The 17,742-nt window shown below is 56.8% G+C and overlaps 1 protein-coding gene across 2 annotated transcripts; it reads right to left on the reverse strand.

Moving 5' to 3' along the window:
- Positions 1-3,551: 3,551 nt before the first annotated feature.
- Positions 3,552-17,001, reverse strand: ETV5 (ETS variant transcription factor 5). 2 transcript variants are annotated; one of them, XM_050308395.1, is made up of 13 exons: positions 16,880-17,001; positions 16,188-16,324; positions 15,924-16,011; positions 15,727-15,774; positions 15,568-15,618; positions 10,418-10,547; positions 10,046-10,309; positions 8,085-8,344; positions 7,348-7,407; positions 6,816-6,884; positions 6,291-6,460; positions 5,437-5,538; positions 3,552-5,313 (listed from the first exon to the last, which is right to left on the reverse strand). In XM_050308395.1, the coding sequence occupies exons 2-13, from the start codon at positions 16,230-16,232 to the stop codon at positions 5,092-5,094; spliced, it is 1,509 nt and encodes a 502-aa protein (XP_050164352.1). In that variant the 5' UTR covers positions 16,233-16,324; positions 16,880-17,001; the 3' UTR covers positions 3,552-5,091. The 2 variants fall into 2 exon arrangements, with proteins under 2 accessions (XP_050164352.1, XP_050164351.1); XM_050308394.1 differs by lacking the exon at positions 16,880-17,001 and having other exon boundaries at positions 16,188-16,379.
- Between the last annotated feature and the right edge of the window lie 741 nt (positions 17,002-17,742).

Genomic DNA, 17,742 nt, shown 5'->3' on the forward strand with positions numbered 1-17,742 from the left:
CCGAATCCTCCCCCGTGATGCCAAGAGCCCTTAATGCAGCAATTGGCTCATGGTTTCAGAAGCCACTTAGAGGCTTATTCTGGTGTCAGTGCCTTGTGAGCAGCTGGGAGCTCAGTGCTGGAGGGCTCCAAGGCTCTGGGGTGTTATTGGAGTCCTGGCTCTCTTCTCTGTGTGGGAGCACAGGAGAAGGTGGAGTCAGTGGTCTTCCTCTACTTACAGACTGTCCAGGAATGGGAGGCTTGGGGTCAGTGATCCACACCCATATCTTCCAGAAAAGTCATCTCAGAGCAGAAAGAAGCCCCAAGACACAGGCTGGGGCTGGAGTCCTCTCTGCCACAGAATGCTCCAGCCTGCAGGTATGAACCCAACCACATCTTGGATACCAAACCCCTCTCCAGATGTGCTACCACAAAACCCTGTGGCAGCCAGGAGCAGCAGATGGATTTCCACGAGATGGTGCCAGACCTATGTGAAGGGAGCTGGGTGCCCTGTGCACCCATGGGCAGAGGTTCCTCACCCTTTCCTTACTCACCAGCCCAAACCCATATTGAAGCTGGCTTCACACAAGCAACCACTCATGTTGTTCCAGGTATTTAAGAGTCAAATTAGCCCACTTATTGAAAACATCAAATGTTTGAAGAGCTGGGGAAAAGAGGAGTTGCTGCCACATGACCTACCTCCCAGGTAGCACCAGTTGCAAAGCACAGGCACGAGGCCACCATGATGGTCAGCGTGACATGGGCCCGGTGGGAGCTGTATCTTGCTGCTCTTGGTGGACCACGTGTCACATCTCAGCCCTGGGCTTGTCGGTTCTGCCATAAGAACAAACTGCGTGGGCAGTAATTCTTCCCCCAAATGCTCTTCCAGTCAGTGATGGAAAACTCCATCATGGGCTATTAAATATGAAGTCCCTGAGCCACAAATCCGGCACCAGTCGGAAGTGCCAGACTATTTATACACTCCCTTGTAAGAGCCATAGCAGACCTTTGGCTGTCTCCACTGCTTTTTGAATGTTTTCCAGTCCAGCTATATGCTTCCAAGGCAGGGAGAGCAGAAATGTACTCCGTGAATTATGGATGTGTGGAGGGTCGTAATGATGTTCTCCCTTTTAGAGGCTCCTCTTTTCTAAATGATTTTTAACCTGCGCTTCTTGTTCAAACAGTGCTTGGACTAACTGGTAACTCTGAGCTCTCATTCTAGGGAGGGGATAGCTTGGGGTACATTGTAAGACTGAAGAGAAGAAAATAAAAAACCCCACATTTGTCCCCATTCAATACCAGCTGCCATTTTATTGTCTTCTTACACAGTGTCACAGATTGTTGTTCACCCTAAATCGCCAATGGGCTTGTCACCACATGGACCACACAGAGGTGGAAGCTGTGAGCTGGAGGGTTGGAGACAGGGTTGCACACCAGCACCAGGGTTTTGTCCAGTCTGGATGGCTGGAATCCTCTCCTAAATGTGCTGTTTCATCCTTCACCATCTTCTCTGCTTGCTCCTCTTCATCCTCCCCAGCAGCCAGGAGGAGCAGGAGGAAGGCAGGAGGAAGGCAGGGGGCAGACAGTGCTGGGGTGTGTGAGGAGAGGACCAAAGTGGCTGATCCTGGGGGTGGAGCAGTGGTGACCCCAGCTGTTCCTGGTCCTAGAAGGAAGTGGTGGTAGTTACAGCAGTGCTCCCCAGCCAGGCTCCCCACTGCACCACACATTGAAGCATGGCTGAGGAGGGCACATCCCTGTGCCTGGGAGCAGTATCTGATGGGGCAGGATGTGTGCAGGGAGTAGGGAAGCTTTCCCACCTGTTTCCCCTCCATTTCCCCAACTCCTGACAAATGCTAGCCCATCCCCTGCACTGCCTGGGAGCTCTTGTCCCCATCCCTGGGAGGCTGCAGGCAGGACACTGAGCAGCTCTGGCTTGTCCCTCACCCTCGTGGTGGGGATGAATGGGACCATGTACCCAAGGCAGCTCCATTCCATCTGCATGGAGCGTGAAGAGAGCGAGATATGATGTGCAGCAGGAGGAAATTCTTGGTGTCCTAAGTACATAAAAACCAGTGTGGTATCAATCCCTTTGGGGCCTGAACTCTTTTGTCCCACGCTGACAGGCTGAAATAGAAAAACATCTCTATTCCTATCCTCTCCCTTCTGCAAGAGCAGAGCCCTTGGGGCCCACAGCCCTGCCCACAGCAGGATTTGAAGGGCTGGGTTCAGGGTTGTGGTGTGACAAAATGCTTGATGAAGGCTTTGCCTTATCTGCTCATCCTAACCACCCATAACTGGTCCCACACACTTGCAGTGCACCAGGTCGAGGCCCTGTCTCCCTGAGCCATCTGCCTGCCGGCTGGGCTGCCGGTGGCCCCGTTTTCCCCTTGCTCCATCCTGAGCGCCAGGACTCAGTCTGCTAAAATCCCCACCGAAGGTGGGATTACCAGGCGCTGTCTGGAGCTCAGATCACCTGGATTTTTCAGTCTTGGGCAGAGGATAGACAGGAAAATAAAAATGGGATAGGGTTGGGAGGCTGGCATGGAGCTCCCTAGGGAGTGGAAGGAGGTGTCTCCCGGGGCTGAGCAGCTGATTTAGCTCCTGGAAGGATTCATGCCAGATGAATCATTTTTGTTGGGTGTTTGATATCCTGTTTTGTTCTGCCTGGGCTGGGAGACAGCCACAGTTCCCTACTCAGCTTAGTACTTCACACACAATGGAAGAAGAGATGCTCAAGGACTGTGTGGCTGGTGGCCAGGAGTGGATCTAGGCGAGGTCTATGAAGAGCATCATGGCACATAAGAACCTTCCACCTCTGCACTGCCACGTCTAAGGACAGGGGTTGGCTGGGCAATGAAAAACTGCAAGAGAAGAGCTGTCAGAGTATCACCAACAGCATCAGCCTACCACCTTGCATGGGATGGGCTGGGAGCCAGTGGACACCCTGACTTTAGCCCAGCTAAAACTGAAGCCAATGGGACTGGGCAGTTCTGGGGTGTTCGAGCTTTCTTCAGCACATCAGGGGAAACACAGACCCTTTAACTGAATCCACGGAGCAGCCCTTGCCCTCCACCCACCTCCTTCAGCTTTTTGCAAACCCTGGATTTTTCCTAACCTAGAAATGGAGCCATAAAGTGCTGGGGCACTGCTATCAGTAACTCCAGGAGGGGCTTCCCTAAGATTTCCCCACCAGCTTTAGTACTGCTTGAAGGTAGAGGCTTGGGTTTCCTGGGGAAAGGGAAGGACCCACTAATGGAGAAACCCTGGGGAAGAAGCAACATTAAATTGCATTTCATTGGGAAGAAGCCACCCCCATTCCAAATGGGTGCTCTCACTGCATGAAGCTTTGTGAAAGCCGTGGCAGCATCCAGATCCAGGAGCAATGAACCCAGAACTGGGGTGAGAGCAGCCCTGCTGACCTGGTCCCAGCTTCAGACACAAGGCCCTGCAGGCCCCAGATGATGGCTTGTACCCTGGGCCACTTCAGATCCCACAAGCACAGCCAGGAACTCCCTCCCAGCCCAGGAAGCATCCCCTGGTGCAGGTAGAGCAGGAGCCCAGGGAGCCTGGGAGGAACATGAAGCAAGATCCTTTATTGTACACAGTACAGAATGTAATGCAGCTTTGCAGGAGATACATAGCCCTGCTTGAGTAAAGATATTTCAAATCAGTCCTCAGATTAACCCCTTCTGCACTGCAGACCTGTCATACCGAGCAAATGGTTAAAACCCTGTCCCCAAGGTGGGGTTCCCAAAAACCGAATGCTCCCCATGGGTACAGGCCACTGCAGCCCCCATGGGGAGAGTAACCGAGTCTTCGTAGAGTTAATCTTCATACTTCCCCAAAAAAGAATGAATCAGACGAAAAAAAAAAACAAACCCCAAAAAACTCCAACCAAAGCTAACTAAAGAAGAGAAAAAAATTCCTATACAGCATTTACAACAAAAACATGTAGCCTGGTGCAGGGGAGGCAGGTATGGATATATGAGTGGTGGATGAGTGTTAGGAGGTGCAGCGGGGAGGGGGGAGCTGGAGAGAAGTGGGGTACCCAGGAAGGGGAGTGGGGGACCCCCCATCCCTGCCCACCTCAGCCTTACAGCCCAGCTCCGAGGCCATGCCGAGCAGGGGGAGCGCAGCTGAGCCGGCACTGGGGTTCAGCCCTGGCTCCCCAGGAAATAGGACTGGAGCAGTGAAATGGAGTGGACTAGATCCTTCGGTAGCCATCCCAGGGAGCCACAGGCATGGAGGGCTGCCCCTGCAAGCATGCCACCAAGAAAGCCATGGGGGTGTCTCCAGGGGCTCCGGGAACAGCAGTCGGGCTGCAAAAAATAGCTTTGCCTTAAAATACAAAAAATCTACAAAAATCAGTTTAGAAACCTTTCTTATTTTCCTAAAACATCAAAAAAAAAAAAAAAGAAAACAAAAACAAAACAAAACAAAAAAAACCAAAACAAGGAGGGAGTTAGTGTCAGGGTCTCCTCCCCTAAAATGGAACCCATGGCACGCAGCCAGAGCTGAGGAGGATCAAGGGGGGTATGGAGAGGACGCAGTGGATTATATGGGAACAACAGGTTATATGAGGAGGGGGGTTCAGGAAGAAGGCAGAAGGCTTCTCAGGGTTGGGGTAGGATGCTGCACACATCAGCCCTGGGGTGCTGGCCTAGGCAGCCCCCCTGCATCCCTCCTCTCTGTGCAAATCAAAGCCCTTTCCACCACACAAGGCAGCTACGCGGATTGTGCTCGATGCAAAGCAGATTGTCGTGACAATTGGCTCGGCGGCCACGCAGCCCAGTCCTGGGGCACTGCCAGAGTCAGAGCCTGGGGCAGACACTGCAACTCTAGGCTCCCGGCGTCCCAAAACATCACGCCGATGTGTGGCAGGAGGTGCCGGCCACGGGCAGTCCTGTGCACTAGCCCTTGGACAGGAAGGGTGGGAATTCATCGGTGACACACGTGGGGTGTTTTAGATCCTTCCAATTTGTGTGTGTGCACCCACGCGGTTCGACATTGGGTGGTTTTTTTTTTCCTTATGAACAGCCAAAAATATTCTTTAGAAAACCATGTTTGCCCCAGGTGGATGCGCTAGTGCCAATGGCTCTGCCAGCCGGCCGAGTCAGTAGGCGAAGCCCTCCGCATAGGGAAGGCTGCCGCAGGGATCCATCTCCAGGAGGAATGCTGGGCTGTCCTCGAAGTGCGTCAGCGGCACTGTTTCCTCCTCCGGCACTGGGCAGTCGGGCTCTGTCTTCAGGAAAGGGCGCTGGTTGTCGGGATACGCCATGGAAAAGAGGGCATCGGGGTCACAGACGAATTTATAGACGTACCGCTCACCGGCAACCTGTGAGGAGGAGGAGGGAGGGTGTGAGAGGGGTCCTGAACTTTCACCCCGCCCTGGAGGATGCCACAGTGACAGTGGGGGACAGTCACACCCCATTGTGGGGTGGCAGGTGGGGTCACTCACCTTCTGCATGATGCCTTTCTCATAGTAGTAGCGCAGGGAGCGGCTGAGCTTGTCGTAGTTCATGGCTGGCCGGTTCTTCTGGATGCCCCAGCGCCGCGCTACCTGCAGGGAGAGAGGTGGCAGCGGTCAGGGCTCCAGCCAGGGTTTGGACATGGATCCTCACATGAAATCACAAACAGAGATGAAACGGGGCTCGCTTCAGAGGGCTGATGCAGCCAGGGGTGAAGGCATCATCATGGTCCAGGAGTGGTGCCCGCCTGCCATTATAAACCCTCCAGCTGCGACCACGCAGCCACCGCCAAACCGGGAGCTGAATCAAAAGCCATTTGATTAGGGGGAGCCTGCCAAAAAAGCTGCTTCAAAAAACCACAATTTCCATGCATGGCATAGGAGACATTATGGGTAATTACCCACAATGCACAGCTCCGCGCTTGCTACAGCTGCTTTCAATTACTCCCCAAACAGCTTCTTCCTCTCTGTCACCCTCCTGCGGAGCCACACGGCTCCAGCACGGCAGCGCGCCAGCACGGAGCCGCTGCTGGGAACCCAGGGCGAAGGATGGGAGCATTTTGGTAAGGAGGGAGCCTTGGTAGAGCAGCAGGTCTCGGCAAGGCACAGCACAGAGGCAACACCACCGCACCTGGTGACCACTGGCAGCTTCAGGAGCTGGCACGTGCCATGCCAAGAGGCAGTGGAAGAGATTAAAGGCAAATTTCTACAGCTATCTGGAGAGTAAAGACACGTGTCTCGCTTCGAGTGCAAGCATGAACATGCTGTTGCATGGGAAGGATTCAGCCCTCTCCTGCATCCCCCGTGGCCACTCCCCAGCCTCAGGGCAGGACCACCTGTCGTACCTCCTCAGGCTCGATCAGCTTGAACTCCATGCCCCGGCCAGTCCACGCGATGAAGTGGGCATTGGCAGGGTCATCCAGGAGGGTGACGAGGAACTGCCAGAGCTGCAGGGACCCACGCCGCTGGTAAGGAGGGCCCTCGCGGTACAGGGTGGGCTCCTGCTTCACTTTACCTGCCCACACAGAGACAGCTGGTAAACACCCCGGCTCTGCCCCTCTCCCAGGCTGTGTCACCAGCAACAGACATGTACAGCAACACTGAGGTCATCCCTGTCCTGGGACAGCTGAGCAGGATCAGGCCATGGGGTGGGAGAAGGGAGAGGTGCTACAGGCAGGAAGGTGGCAGGGACAGAGATGGGTATGGCGATGATGCCAAGCTGCTGTGAGAGATGGTGTTCAGCAGCTCATAAGAGCACTGTAACAGCACTGCTTGGCTTTAAAAGCCAGATGTAGGGATCCCAGCATCCCTACATCTCATTCCATGAGCCCTGGTCCCCCTGCAGGCCTCCTCTGGGGTCAGATTCTTACCCTCCAGTCTCTCCGGTACCACGCACGTGTCATCAAAATACAATCGTGTGTCCTTTTCATATGAAAATCCTACGGGGAAAAGACCCTCACTGAGCACAGGGTGTATCAGTCACTCTGGCTAAATCCTTAAACACTCTGGTCTGGCCCAACCCAGCACAAGACCCCATCCCCAGCTCCAGTGGCAGACTCATCCCCAGTTATTTCAGTGGCTGAGTGCTGTGCAGCTCTGCCCCCCCTCACACTGGGGAGCTGGCGGAACCAAAACCCTCTTAGCAGCTATATCAGGCATATTATCCCAGATTACACGGCGCTGCTGTGCCCTTACGGCACACTCGCGGGGGCTGCTGGCTGCTTTTAGCGCTGGTGCCAGAGCATGCGGCTCTTACAGGCACCACGGCGCTCTTGTGGGTGTTTTCTGGGCGCCCAGAATCTCCACTGGCCTCCTGGAAGGTGCCGCCTGCCCCAAAAGAGGGATGGGATGGGACCCACCAGAGATGCCATGAACAGGGGGAGAATGGGGGAGGCCACTCACCGTCATGGCTGCTGGGGAAGACATTCCCCCGTAGGTACGAGGACTGGCAGTTAGGCACTTCTGCGAGGGAGATGAAGGTGACATTAAGGATGTAAATCCCGTGGGTCCCACCAAGCATTTGGCAGCATATTCCCTATCCCAAGCATGTCCTGTGGCTAAGTCCGGGCATCTTCCCCCCTCCCCAGTCCACTGCATCCACCCTCAACATTGGGGAAAAACCCAGTGTGATTTGAGGTGGCACTGCAAGGAACACTGGAGCAAGGGCTAAGTCAGCTCAGGTTTTCACAGGCCGCACAGGAAGAGAGGCACCGCCGCGCCTCCCCTACCATCTGCTCGGCTGTGCCACCCTCCATCCCGACGTTGGGATATTTTTAGGTCCTAAGGCGATTAGAGGATTTTTCCGTGATGCCGGTGGGGTCCAGCAGTCAGCAATCACAGCTAGTCCCAGGCCAGGGCTGCAGGAGGACCTGCTGAGTGCCGTGGGGCACACCCAGCCCATGGCTTATGGTACTGACCACACCACACAGCATTGGGTGAATGCCTGCTCTATTCCCTGGCTTTGGAAAGGGAGGAGGAAAGAGAGTAAAGAAAAAGGCGAAGCAGTATCCCAGCACTATGGGAACTCCAGCACCCACTGCCTGAGGCTCAACCCTGCACTCACCACGCTGATGGCAGAGATGTTCTGCTCCTCTGCGTGTCACTGGTGTAACCCCACCTGCCCCCCAGCTCACACCCACCTGAGTCAATGCAGTAGTCCCGGGGCTCCTGCTTGATGCCCATGGGGGGCTGGAAGCCGTGGCCAGGGGGGCCAGGCAGGCTGGGGCCACCGGGCTCGTAGAGCGGGTCATGGTACTCCTGCTTGAATCCCTGAGGGGGGCGGGGGGCAGCCGGGCCCAGGGGCTCCGACAGCTGCCGGTGGTAGACAGGGCGGCTGTCCCCTGGGACCCCGGGCTGCGGTGGAAAGGGGTGGCAGGGTTCAGACAGCTGCCTCTGAAACCTGGGGGGAGAGAACACGGCATTACTGCAGAGTGGGGGTGAGCCCTGCTGCCAGTTCCAATTCCAGACCAAGACTGCATGATAGTTGGGTGTCTTCAGCTTGGGGTGCTCCCAGTGTGCACCCACAGCAGGCTGGGATGGTTCCTCAGGAGCATGGCCACCACAGCAGCTCATCCCATAGAGATCCAGTGGGGTGCTGAGGAGCCCTATCCCCTTCCAAAGCACTGAGGACCCCATACTGAAGGGGCAGGATAGCACACGGGCCATCACAGAAAAGCTCTCTGGGCTTCAGATATCTGGAAAGGAGTGAAAAAACGAACCAAAAAAAAACCAGCCCGCAACAGTCCTAACACTGAAAACCAGTAAAATCTGCCCCCAGTGTGGGGGGCAGCACTGCAGGGCCCGGGGATGCTGCGCATGGGTGGGCGCTTACGCAAAGCCAAATCCACTCCGCAACTCCAGCCGGTTGTTAATCCGCCTGTGCAGCTGGGATTAAACCTTGAACTCGACAGCAGGGAGCACTATTTTCGGCTCCAGGGTGCTGCCACCACTGGTGTGAGCCCCAGTAGGGTCTCTGCTGGTGGCAATGGATGAGGGACCATCTCGAGGGAGTGCTGCCACATCCCCTCATCCTCCAGCACCTTGAAAGGCGATCTCGGATCTCCGTGCTGGCTCCTCTCGGCCGGCCTTGCACCATTTGGCTTTGTAACCGGAGCTCTCCCAGCTGCCGGGCTGGGATTACTCCATTTCCGAGCTGTGTCCCTCTGCCCTTCCTGAATGAAACTCAAGCCCTGTGCTGGCACGGTGCTTCCCAAGGGGTCGCAGCCAGCCCCCCGCATAGCTCAAAGGTCACCCCGAGCTCCGCTTTGCTGGGGAGGGATGCTCACCTGCTGTGGGCACTTTCCAAGGGTTTCCATGGCCCCACGGCATGGTCTTTGCCAGGCTGCCACATCTAGCCCCATGACCACAGGGGTGACAGAGTGGCTGTCACAGCAAAGGGGAGCCAGAGGCCAAAAGCAAAGCCAGAGATCATCTGTGACCTGTGCTGTGGCACCTACTGAGAGCACCCATGGGAGTAAACCCATGGTGAGGTTGGGGACTGGCAAAGTGTCCAGGGGTGTGGGAGTAATGGGGGATGAAGCCACAGCTTGAAGAGGAAGGAGGGAGCAGGGGTCTCCCTCCACAGCCCCCAAAATCATGGTAATGCAATGAGATACAAAAGGGAGCTCAGGACCCAATCCCCAACCCAGTGGTGCACAGGGACAGGACAGGGAAGGTCACAGCTCCTCAGCCCAGCGGGGTTTGGCCTGGGGGCAGAGCTTCAGTGGACGTGAATGAGGAGAGCAGAGCCCTGACTCAGCACCATCACCTGTTGGCACAGGGACAGATGCAGGAGGCAGCCTCTGCCTCCCTCACCTTTCCGGAGGGGGAGGCAAAGGCTCTGCCTGGTGTTCCAGGGTTGGGAGCAGCAGTTCCCCATTCGCAGGAGAAAGAGCTGCAAGATCCCACTAGGAAGCAGCAAGCTTTGCCACATGGAACCCCAGGCAGCAACATTTGGCCCACTGTCTGCAATCGCAGCATGGGGACAAACAGACAGGCATCCCTCCTCCTTCCCCATGCTTTGGGGTCACTGACCCACCCCAAGAGTCCTCACAACCCCCGCAGAGGACCTCAGTGGTTGCTGGGGTGGTGAACACCTTACCTGTGCTCTGTGGGGTATTGGTTCTCAGACATCATCTTTGGCATGTGCATGGGCGGGTGTGGTGGCCGTGGCACAGCGAAGGGCTGCTGCTGCTGCCGCTGCTCCTGCAGCGTGTGCGGGGCCGGGGCCGCCCCGTGGGCAGCCGGCACGGCCGGGGCCGGTGGTGGCGGTGGTGGCAGGGCCGATCCAGGGTGCGCAGGGGACACCGGCGTGGCGGGCGGCGTTAATGGCTTGAACCCGGTGGGGGGTTTCCTGTCATAGGCACTGCCAAAGGAGATGGGCCAGGGGCTGATGGCGACACCAACGGGGACACCGCCACATGGCAGAGTCCCTGAGGGGTCTGCAGGCAGCGGCTGTCCCTGCACTACCTACCAACAGTTGTAGAGGCACTTGTCCCCATAGCCAGCACAGAGAGCCTGCTCGTGGCTGCAGGATGACAGCTCCGAGGACGGGCTGGGCAGCTCCCGCTTGATCTTTGCCGGAGGTGGGGCGTGCAGGACCACTGCAAGGAGAACAAGGAAGATACACATCGGAGAGAGCGATGGGGACATCACCCCTGGGAGCATCTGCTTCGGTGGTCTTCGCTTGGCAATCAGGTGCTGAATTATGCCCCAGGAGCATCAGGCAACCGAACCGGGACAGGATGGTGCCCCAGCAGACCTCAACATTGGCAGTGGAGTGAGCCGGGGTGGCAGGGGAGGGAAGAACTGGGACAGTCACAGCAGCCCAGGACATTGCTCATACAGAGGGAGTCCCTCCCCATTGAGATCCAAGAGGGGCAAAACAAAGGCTGTGAAAGGGGAACAGGCAGCTCGACAACAGCCATGGATGAGACATGCTGTGGCCAGGCCAAAAGGCCCTCAGCAAGCGGAGCAGAGCCCGGGCACCACAGGCAGTGGCTGCTCTCCCAAGCCATGCAGCAAGGAATGCAGGGACTTGACAGACTGGAGCTCCAAGAGCTCGTAAACAGAACACAGCAACCCACTTGTCCTCACAGGGGCATACCCAACTTCCAGAGAGTCAGTAAAGAGGATCCACCTTCCCCCAGCCAAGGTGCTCCAAGGGGACCCCGTCCCAGGATCCCACAATTGTATGAGCTCAAGTGACAAACATCGCATTAAACCCAAATCCTCACCACCCACTCCCAAGCCCACTTGCTATATATAATTATAAACTGAATAATATACGCTTAAGCTAATTAATTTCTAAAAGCAGGCGCTCTAGGAAAGGGAAAGCGCCTCAGAGATCTGCACCTAAATAGTGCCTCAGAGGAGAGCCAAGACTAATCGGAAGTGGAGTATTAGCTTCATGCAAAGCCTAAACACAGCCTAGCTACAGTGGAGAGGAGTAGCTCCAGGACAACTGTTCACAGCTTGCCAGGTAATTAGCTGCTCCCCTAATTTGTCAGAACCTTTAAAGAGCTGCTGACTTCCCTCCCTACCCGTCCCCCTTCCTCGCAAGGGCCCAGCACAGCTGGTACCGAGGGTATAAAACCCCCCGAGAAGGATTTGAAACACAAAGCCCAGCGCTGAGCCAGCACAGCCCCCCACACGCCTGCCACCAGCTCCCAAGCCGGATTTATCCCACTCCTCCTCCTTCCCCCCTCCCCAGCGAGGTTTTGCCGCTCTCAGCATTTCCAGCCTTAACAGGGGGCCGGCACGGCGGCGGCAAAGTCCAGGCGCCCCACGAGCCACGGGAAAGCAAAGGGGAACTGGCTTTGGAAGGGCTCCAGCTGCCTATCGCGGGCATGGTTTTCCCAAACAGGCTCCGTGTTGTTGAAGCGGGTTGTTTTTCCGCCAGTCGTACAATGGGGTCTGGTTATTCATTGAAAAAAACCCTCCAGTCCCTGAGCAGGCACCACCCTCCATTCACAAACACTTCGGAGTGCTCCATTCATGTGGCTGAGGGAGGAAAAAAAAAAATAAAAAAGAAAGGAAAAATTTCCCCAGAGCTTAGCTCTGCCATTCAAAAAAAAAGGGAAATGAGCCTTAAGATCCTAACAGAGACCAGCTGTCCAAGCCCGGACTCCGTGCAACGTTTGGATTCCTTACACAAACACCGCAGCGCCGGCCGGCACTGCTCGTACGATGCACTCCTGATGCCCAGCTCGTGGCTGATGAGGCTGGAGGAGTTCAGGGGGCACCAAGGCTGGTGGCACAGCTTTTGTGGGGAAGGTGCTGTGTTTGGAGCCCAGCAGTGAGCAGCCAACCAGGAGAATTCCCTGGAAAGGAGAGCTGTGCCCCGGTACCCGACGCCTCAAAGGACGTTGGTGCATGAGCACTTTTACCCTTTCTGGTCCTGCCCTCAGTACTATAATTTAAAGCTAAAAAAATATATAAAAATAGGCAGAGGGAACAGCTCAACTACAGACGGGGCCGGAGAACATGCCTCGGCAGATCCATGCCAGGGCTAAGCCATGGGAGCAGCGATAGCGCCCGTGGGTGCCTGACAGCCCCTCTCCAGGCTGCTTTAGCCCCTAGGGATGAAAGGATCCCAGGGCTGGGCAAGGGACCAGCTACACGTGCCACTGCTGTGCCCAGGTAGGAAGGGAAGGGGGGGGAGCTCAGGCAAACCACCACAGTGCCTTATAACCAGTCAAGCTGGAGATGCCCCAAATGCCAACCATCAGCCAAGAGGTCTCCCATGGAAAAGGGTGACACCCCAAAACCACTCGAGGCCTTGAATTCCCACTGAATCCCTTGGTGGCAGACAGGGTAGGTTGTTCCCATCCACCAGCAAAAATGGACCTCCAAAATGCCGAGCCTGGAGGACGCTGGCTTCGCCAGTGGCACCCGCTGTCCAAGCCAAGGGGAAGGGAACTAAACCACCACTTCCAGCCCAGGGACCTTGGCACCCACTCAAGCCGTCACCTGGGAGCTGAGCTCCGCGCCTGCCCCTCCATCTCCCGACGCTACAGGACGCACCCAAGGTCACGCCAGGAGAGAAGCCAGAAATAGAAGCCGGGCTCCTGTTTTCCTTTGTTTAAACAACTCTTCCTCACAAACAAACCTCCTGCTTTCATTTTGGTGTGTAGGAAAACCCACTCCGTGCCCTGCCCGTGGCTTTTGCCACGTGCCTCCCATGCAGGGAGGCCACAAGTACCCGGGGAACAAACCACCTCCTGTGGTGCTTGATCTCCTCAGAATGATCCCATCGCTTCTCAGGTATATAAACAACTGATGGAGGTATAACACTGTACATACACCCTTCTCCCCAGGACCACACTGCTGGCGAACCCACACCTATGCCTGGCCAGGGATGCAGCACGATGGCCAGCGTGGTGAGCTTTGTGGAGTAATCCGTGGCCTCCTTGCCTTCCCAGGAGGATCCACCACTTCCTTGTGTAACTTATAAGCACTGAATCAGGCCTCTTGCTGCTCAGTCCAGGGCACTAAGAAAGAAACATCCCTCATTCAGAGCAGCCCCGCTTTCTCTACAGTGGGATTTCCTCCCCAGCGCAGCAATCCACTGCCCTCCAGCATGTTATTTTGCTCCAAGCCCCAGCTTTAAGCCCCTGTCTGAAGAGGATCTCAGCTGTGGAACTGGGAACAGCAAGTGGGAAGCAGTGGAGCTGCAGGTAGCTACGATTTTAGCAAGGTAAGGATGCTGCAGTTCTGAGCATCTCTGAGACTCCACACAGCACATGTGGCAGTGCACAATCCCCCCACTGCAGTGGAGTGCAAACCGAGCCTGGTTTGTCCCTTTTTGCTGCTGTGCCAAGAAAGCTTGGCCCTGGGGATGAACGATGGGGCAGGAGATGGAAGTTTGCTCAGGATAAGAGAGCAGTAGCTTCCTCAGTGAAAAGGCACACAACTGCAGGAACAGAGTCCAACATGTGCCCACAAACGTCTGTAGGGACTAAGGAGGGATTTACCTTCCCCTGGGAGCTAAAGGACACTGAACCCCAATGTGACCGCCAGCCCAGGAAAGCAGCCCATTCCTGTTAGTGAAAACCAGATGCAGGAAGGAGCTGCACCAGAGCCATCCCTCTCTTCCTTTCTACATGGCACAGGGTTCAAAACCAGAGTGAAATGAGAAAATAGGGTCAGAGAGCTGTAAACTAGAGTTTCTCTCCTCTTTAAAATCTCTCCAGTGCAGGGATGGAAGAGCCAGGATTCCTGTTCCCCTCCTCCTGAGTCTGAGCCCCCTCAAAGCCAACACAGCAGCAGCGAAGGGAGTCTTTGCTTTCTCTCCTCAGGAAAGTTAAGGAAGGTTATTGCAGTGGGGAGTCACACAAGGAGATCTCCTTTCAAGAGACAAAGTCGTTTCAACACCAGCTCTCCAGGCCGAGTAGGTCAGAACATTTTAAGAGTCCTGACCAAATGACTTTTTATTTTTCCCCTCTTTTCCCTGCATCACCCAGAAAAGTTTGTCTCTCCTCCCTAAGATCTTCAGGTTACAAGGAAACAAGAGACTGCCAAAAGGCACTGGAAACAGCTTCAGCTCCAAGAGCCACCCTCCCACGCACACTGCAGTTTCTACCGCTCCGAGCGAGAGCTGCCGGGCTGTGCTTGGGATGTCAACAGCCCGTTGTGTTTCTGACTCCAGGCTCGCCTTTTATCTCAGGGAGACAGGGGAAAAAAGCACATCTGAAACTTGGGCTGTCTGGAACAGCTTAATGGCAAGCTTCCCGCTCCGAAGTAATCAAAGAGCAATAATTAACATGCATTTGCTGTCGGAGGAGATACCCCGCTGCATGCTGTGACAAAGCTGGAATGAAAAATCTGTTCGACTGCAGGCTAAATTTGATTTCCTTTAAGTTCCGTAGCTGTCTGGCTCAGCAGCAAAACCCAGCCACCAACACTAAGCTACTACTTGTGTTTGCCAGGTAACGAATCAAAACATCCTGATTCCCCCCCCCTCCTTCCCCTCCAAGCGACCCTTCAACGTCCGGAGAGCAGCGCCCGGAGCTGCGCAAGCCCCACGCGCCATTACCCAGCCCCTGCCTCGCCGCTAACCCGCTCCGGCAACGCACCGCGGCTCAGAACCAACTCTCGCTCTTATGCAATTCACGAGGGACTGCATTTTCACTGGCCTCCTTTTAAACACGCTCGCTTGCCAGTGATTAATGCTGCTTAAAGCGGCTCAAGTTTCACCGCTCAGGCCCACTCTTGCCAACAGCGCTGGGCCAGGACTGTAAAAAGCTCCAGAAACTGCAGAGATTGTGGCTAACCAAGCAGCCCAGCATGGGCTCTCGCTTCCACTTGAAACGGAAAAGGAGTGTTTAGAAGCAAATCCACCTTACTATGAATAAGCAGCGTGTCTGAGAGGAGCCCAGAGATCAGAGAGATTACCATGCGTTGGGCCATGATTTTCCCCATTTACAAAAGACAGGACACTGCAAGTTTCATCTTGATGAACCCAAACCACACATGCTTTCTCCCAGAAGCCCACGATGCCACGATTCAGCCCCAGCAACAACTGCTTTCCTAAGGAAGCAACTCCAAACCCAGCACAAAGTTTTGCACAGGCACCCAAACCATCTCCTCCCTGAAGGACAAAAACCCAAAACAATCACTTACAGTTGTCAGACTGGAAATCTGGGACAAATTGTTCATCATCGGGGACCTGAGCTAAAAAAAAAAACAAACAAAAAAGTGTGTTTATGGCGTTTTCAGTTCTCAAAAAAAAAATGCTCGCGGAGAGATTTTATATGGTAAAAGGCGGAGGTGAAGACTTGCCTTCAGCTAGCCAGGCCTCTTGGAGCTGGCTGAGATCCTGGAAGAGCTCTGGAACAGAGTGAAAGACTTATGTGCTTCACAGAAGAATAAATAAAACTGCCATTATTTGCAGGATTATTTCTAAACCAACGAATGCGAGGCAAATGGTCTTGTGGGGCACAAGAGAGGCCATGGCCGTCTGGGCCAGCCCTGCCTACCTTCCGAGTCGTGGGCCAAGTCGGTCTCCAAAAATTTCCTTTTTCTATCGGACCCCGGCCGGCCTCGGCCCTCCTCTGCACAGGACTTCTGCAACGACCAGGGAGACAGCTGCCCGTGAGAGTAGCAGCCCCCAAGGCTGGAGAGTGCCCCCAAGGGTAGTGGAGTGCCCCCAAGGACAAGGGGAGTACTCCCAAGGATGGGGAGGGGGTGTCCCCAAGGTCGGGAACAGAGGTGTCAACAAGGATCAGAGAGGGCAAACTTACCCCGGGGCCCATGAAGGGAACCTGCTGATCGTAGAAGCCGTCCATGGCGCGGGTGAGGCAGGTAGTGCCCCCGGCCCACTCAGCATCGACGCCGGCCCGGGAAGAGGGGTCCCGCCTGGGCTCCGGCAGGTGCGCGGCTGAGGGGTGGAGGGGACGGGGAGGAGTCAGGATCAGACCCTGGCCCCTGGCGCCCCCGGGGCTGGCTCGGTGCGGGGCCGCCGCGCCTCCCCGGGGAGCCGGCCCGCTCCTGCCGTGGCGGGTCGCAGCCCCCCAGCTCGTGATGTCACCTAATTTCTATAGAAACGGCCGTGACATCACGCGCCGTGGGAGCGGGAGGAGGCAGTGGGGCGGGCGGGAGGAGGCACTGGGGGCGGGGGAGGGGAGAGCGGGAGGAGGCCTTGGGGGAGGGTGGGCGGGCCACACGCTTTGCCCCGCCCCCTCGCTCGCTCCTCTCCCGCGGCGCTCACCGCGCTCGGCGCTGCAGGGCCGCGCCGCAGCCCGGACCGTTCCCACGCCGCCCCGCGCGCCCCATTCATAAACTCCGCCCCCTCCTCTCCCCGCGCGCGCTCGCTCGCTCAGTCGCTCGCGCGCGCCCCCCGCCATTCACACCGCGCGGCCCGCGCCATTCATAAACACCGCCCCCGCCCCAGGCCCGGGCCGCGCCGCGCCCCCGCCGCCGGGCCCCCACGTACCCGGCCGGGCGCCGCGGACGCGGCCGCCGCGGGCTCAGCGGCAGCGGGGCGAGCCGGGACCGGGGCCGGGAAAGGCGCAGCGCCGCTCCGAGCCCGGGCACCGCGCTGCCGCTCTGCGCCGGCCCGCAGCCCCCGAGCCAGCGGCCTCCGCCGCGCCACGCCCCGCGTGCTTGTTTACCCTCCGCGCCGGCCAATGGGGCGCCGCCGCTAGGAGGCCCGCGCCATGCGATTGGCTGCAGCGCCGCTCCGCGCCCGCCCGCGCGCTGCCCCGCCGAGCACCATTGGAGGCCGGCTGAGTGGGCGGGGGCGGCAGCGACCAATGGATGTGGCGCAATTTGCCTGGCCCCGCCCGGAACGTTTTTCATTCATAAAAAAATAGAAGGGGAAAAAGGCTGGCGGGTGGGGCCGCGGCAGCGCAGCATTTAAAGGGGCCGCGGCCCTTTGCAGGAGTGAGGCTGGGGGTTGACGGGCGGCCTTGTGGGGGGAGGGGGATTGGTGGGACAGCCCAAGGGACCGGATCCGGCGTCGCGGGGGGACCTGGTTCGTGCACACCGTGCCCAGGAACCTGCAAGCCGTAAAGATGGAATGGACCTCAGGCCTCACATGCAGTGGAGACCCCTCTGCACTGGCCGTGAGATCCCCTCCTCTTTCTTGGGAGGTGGTTTCACACCAGCAAGGCGGCGTCACAGGAGTCCCCCTTCAAGCCCAGAGTTAACCCACACCTGAGTGCCTGCTTGGGCAGCCTTTTCCCTGCAGGCACCCTTGAGCCAGGGTTGCCTTTGAGAAAGGGACATGGAAAAAATAGTTCCCACCTGCAGGGGCTTTGGGGCTGCCCCAGCCACAGATCCCTCCAAGTGAGTTCA

The sequence above is a fragment of the Myiozetetes cayanensis genome, unplaced genomic scaffold (assembly GCF_022539395.1).
Source record: "Myiozetetes cayanensis isolate MyiCay16 unplaced genomic scaffold, myiCay2020 scf13, whole genome shotgun sequence".
Lineage (NCBI taxonomy): Eukaryota > Metazoa > Chordata > Aves > Passeriformes > Tyrannidae > Myiozetetes > Myiozetetes cayanensis.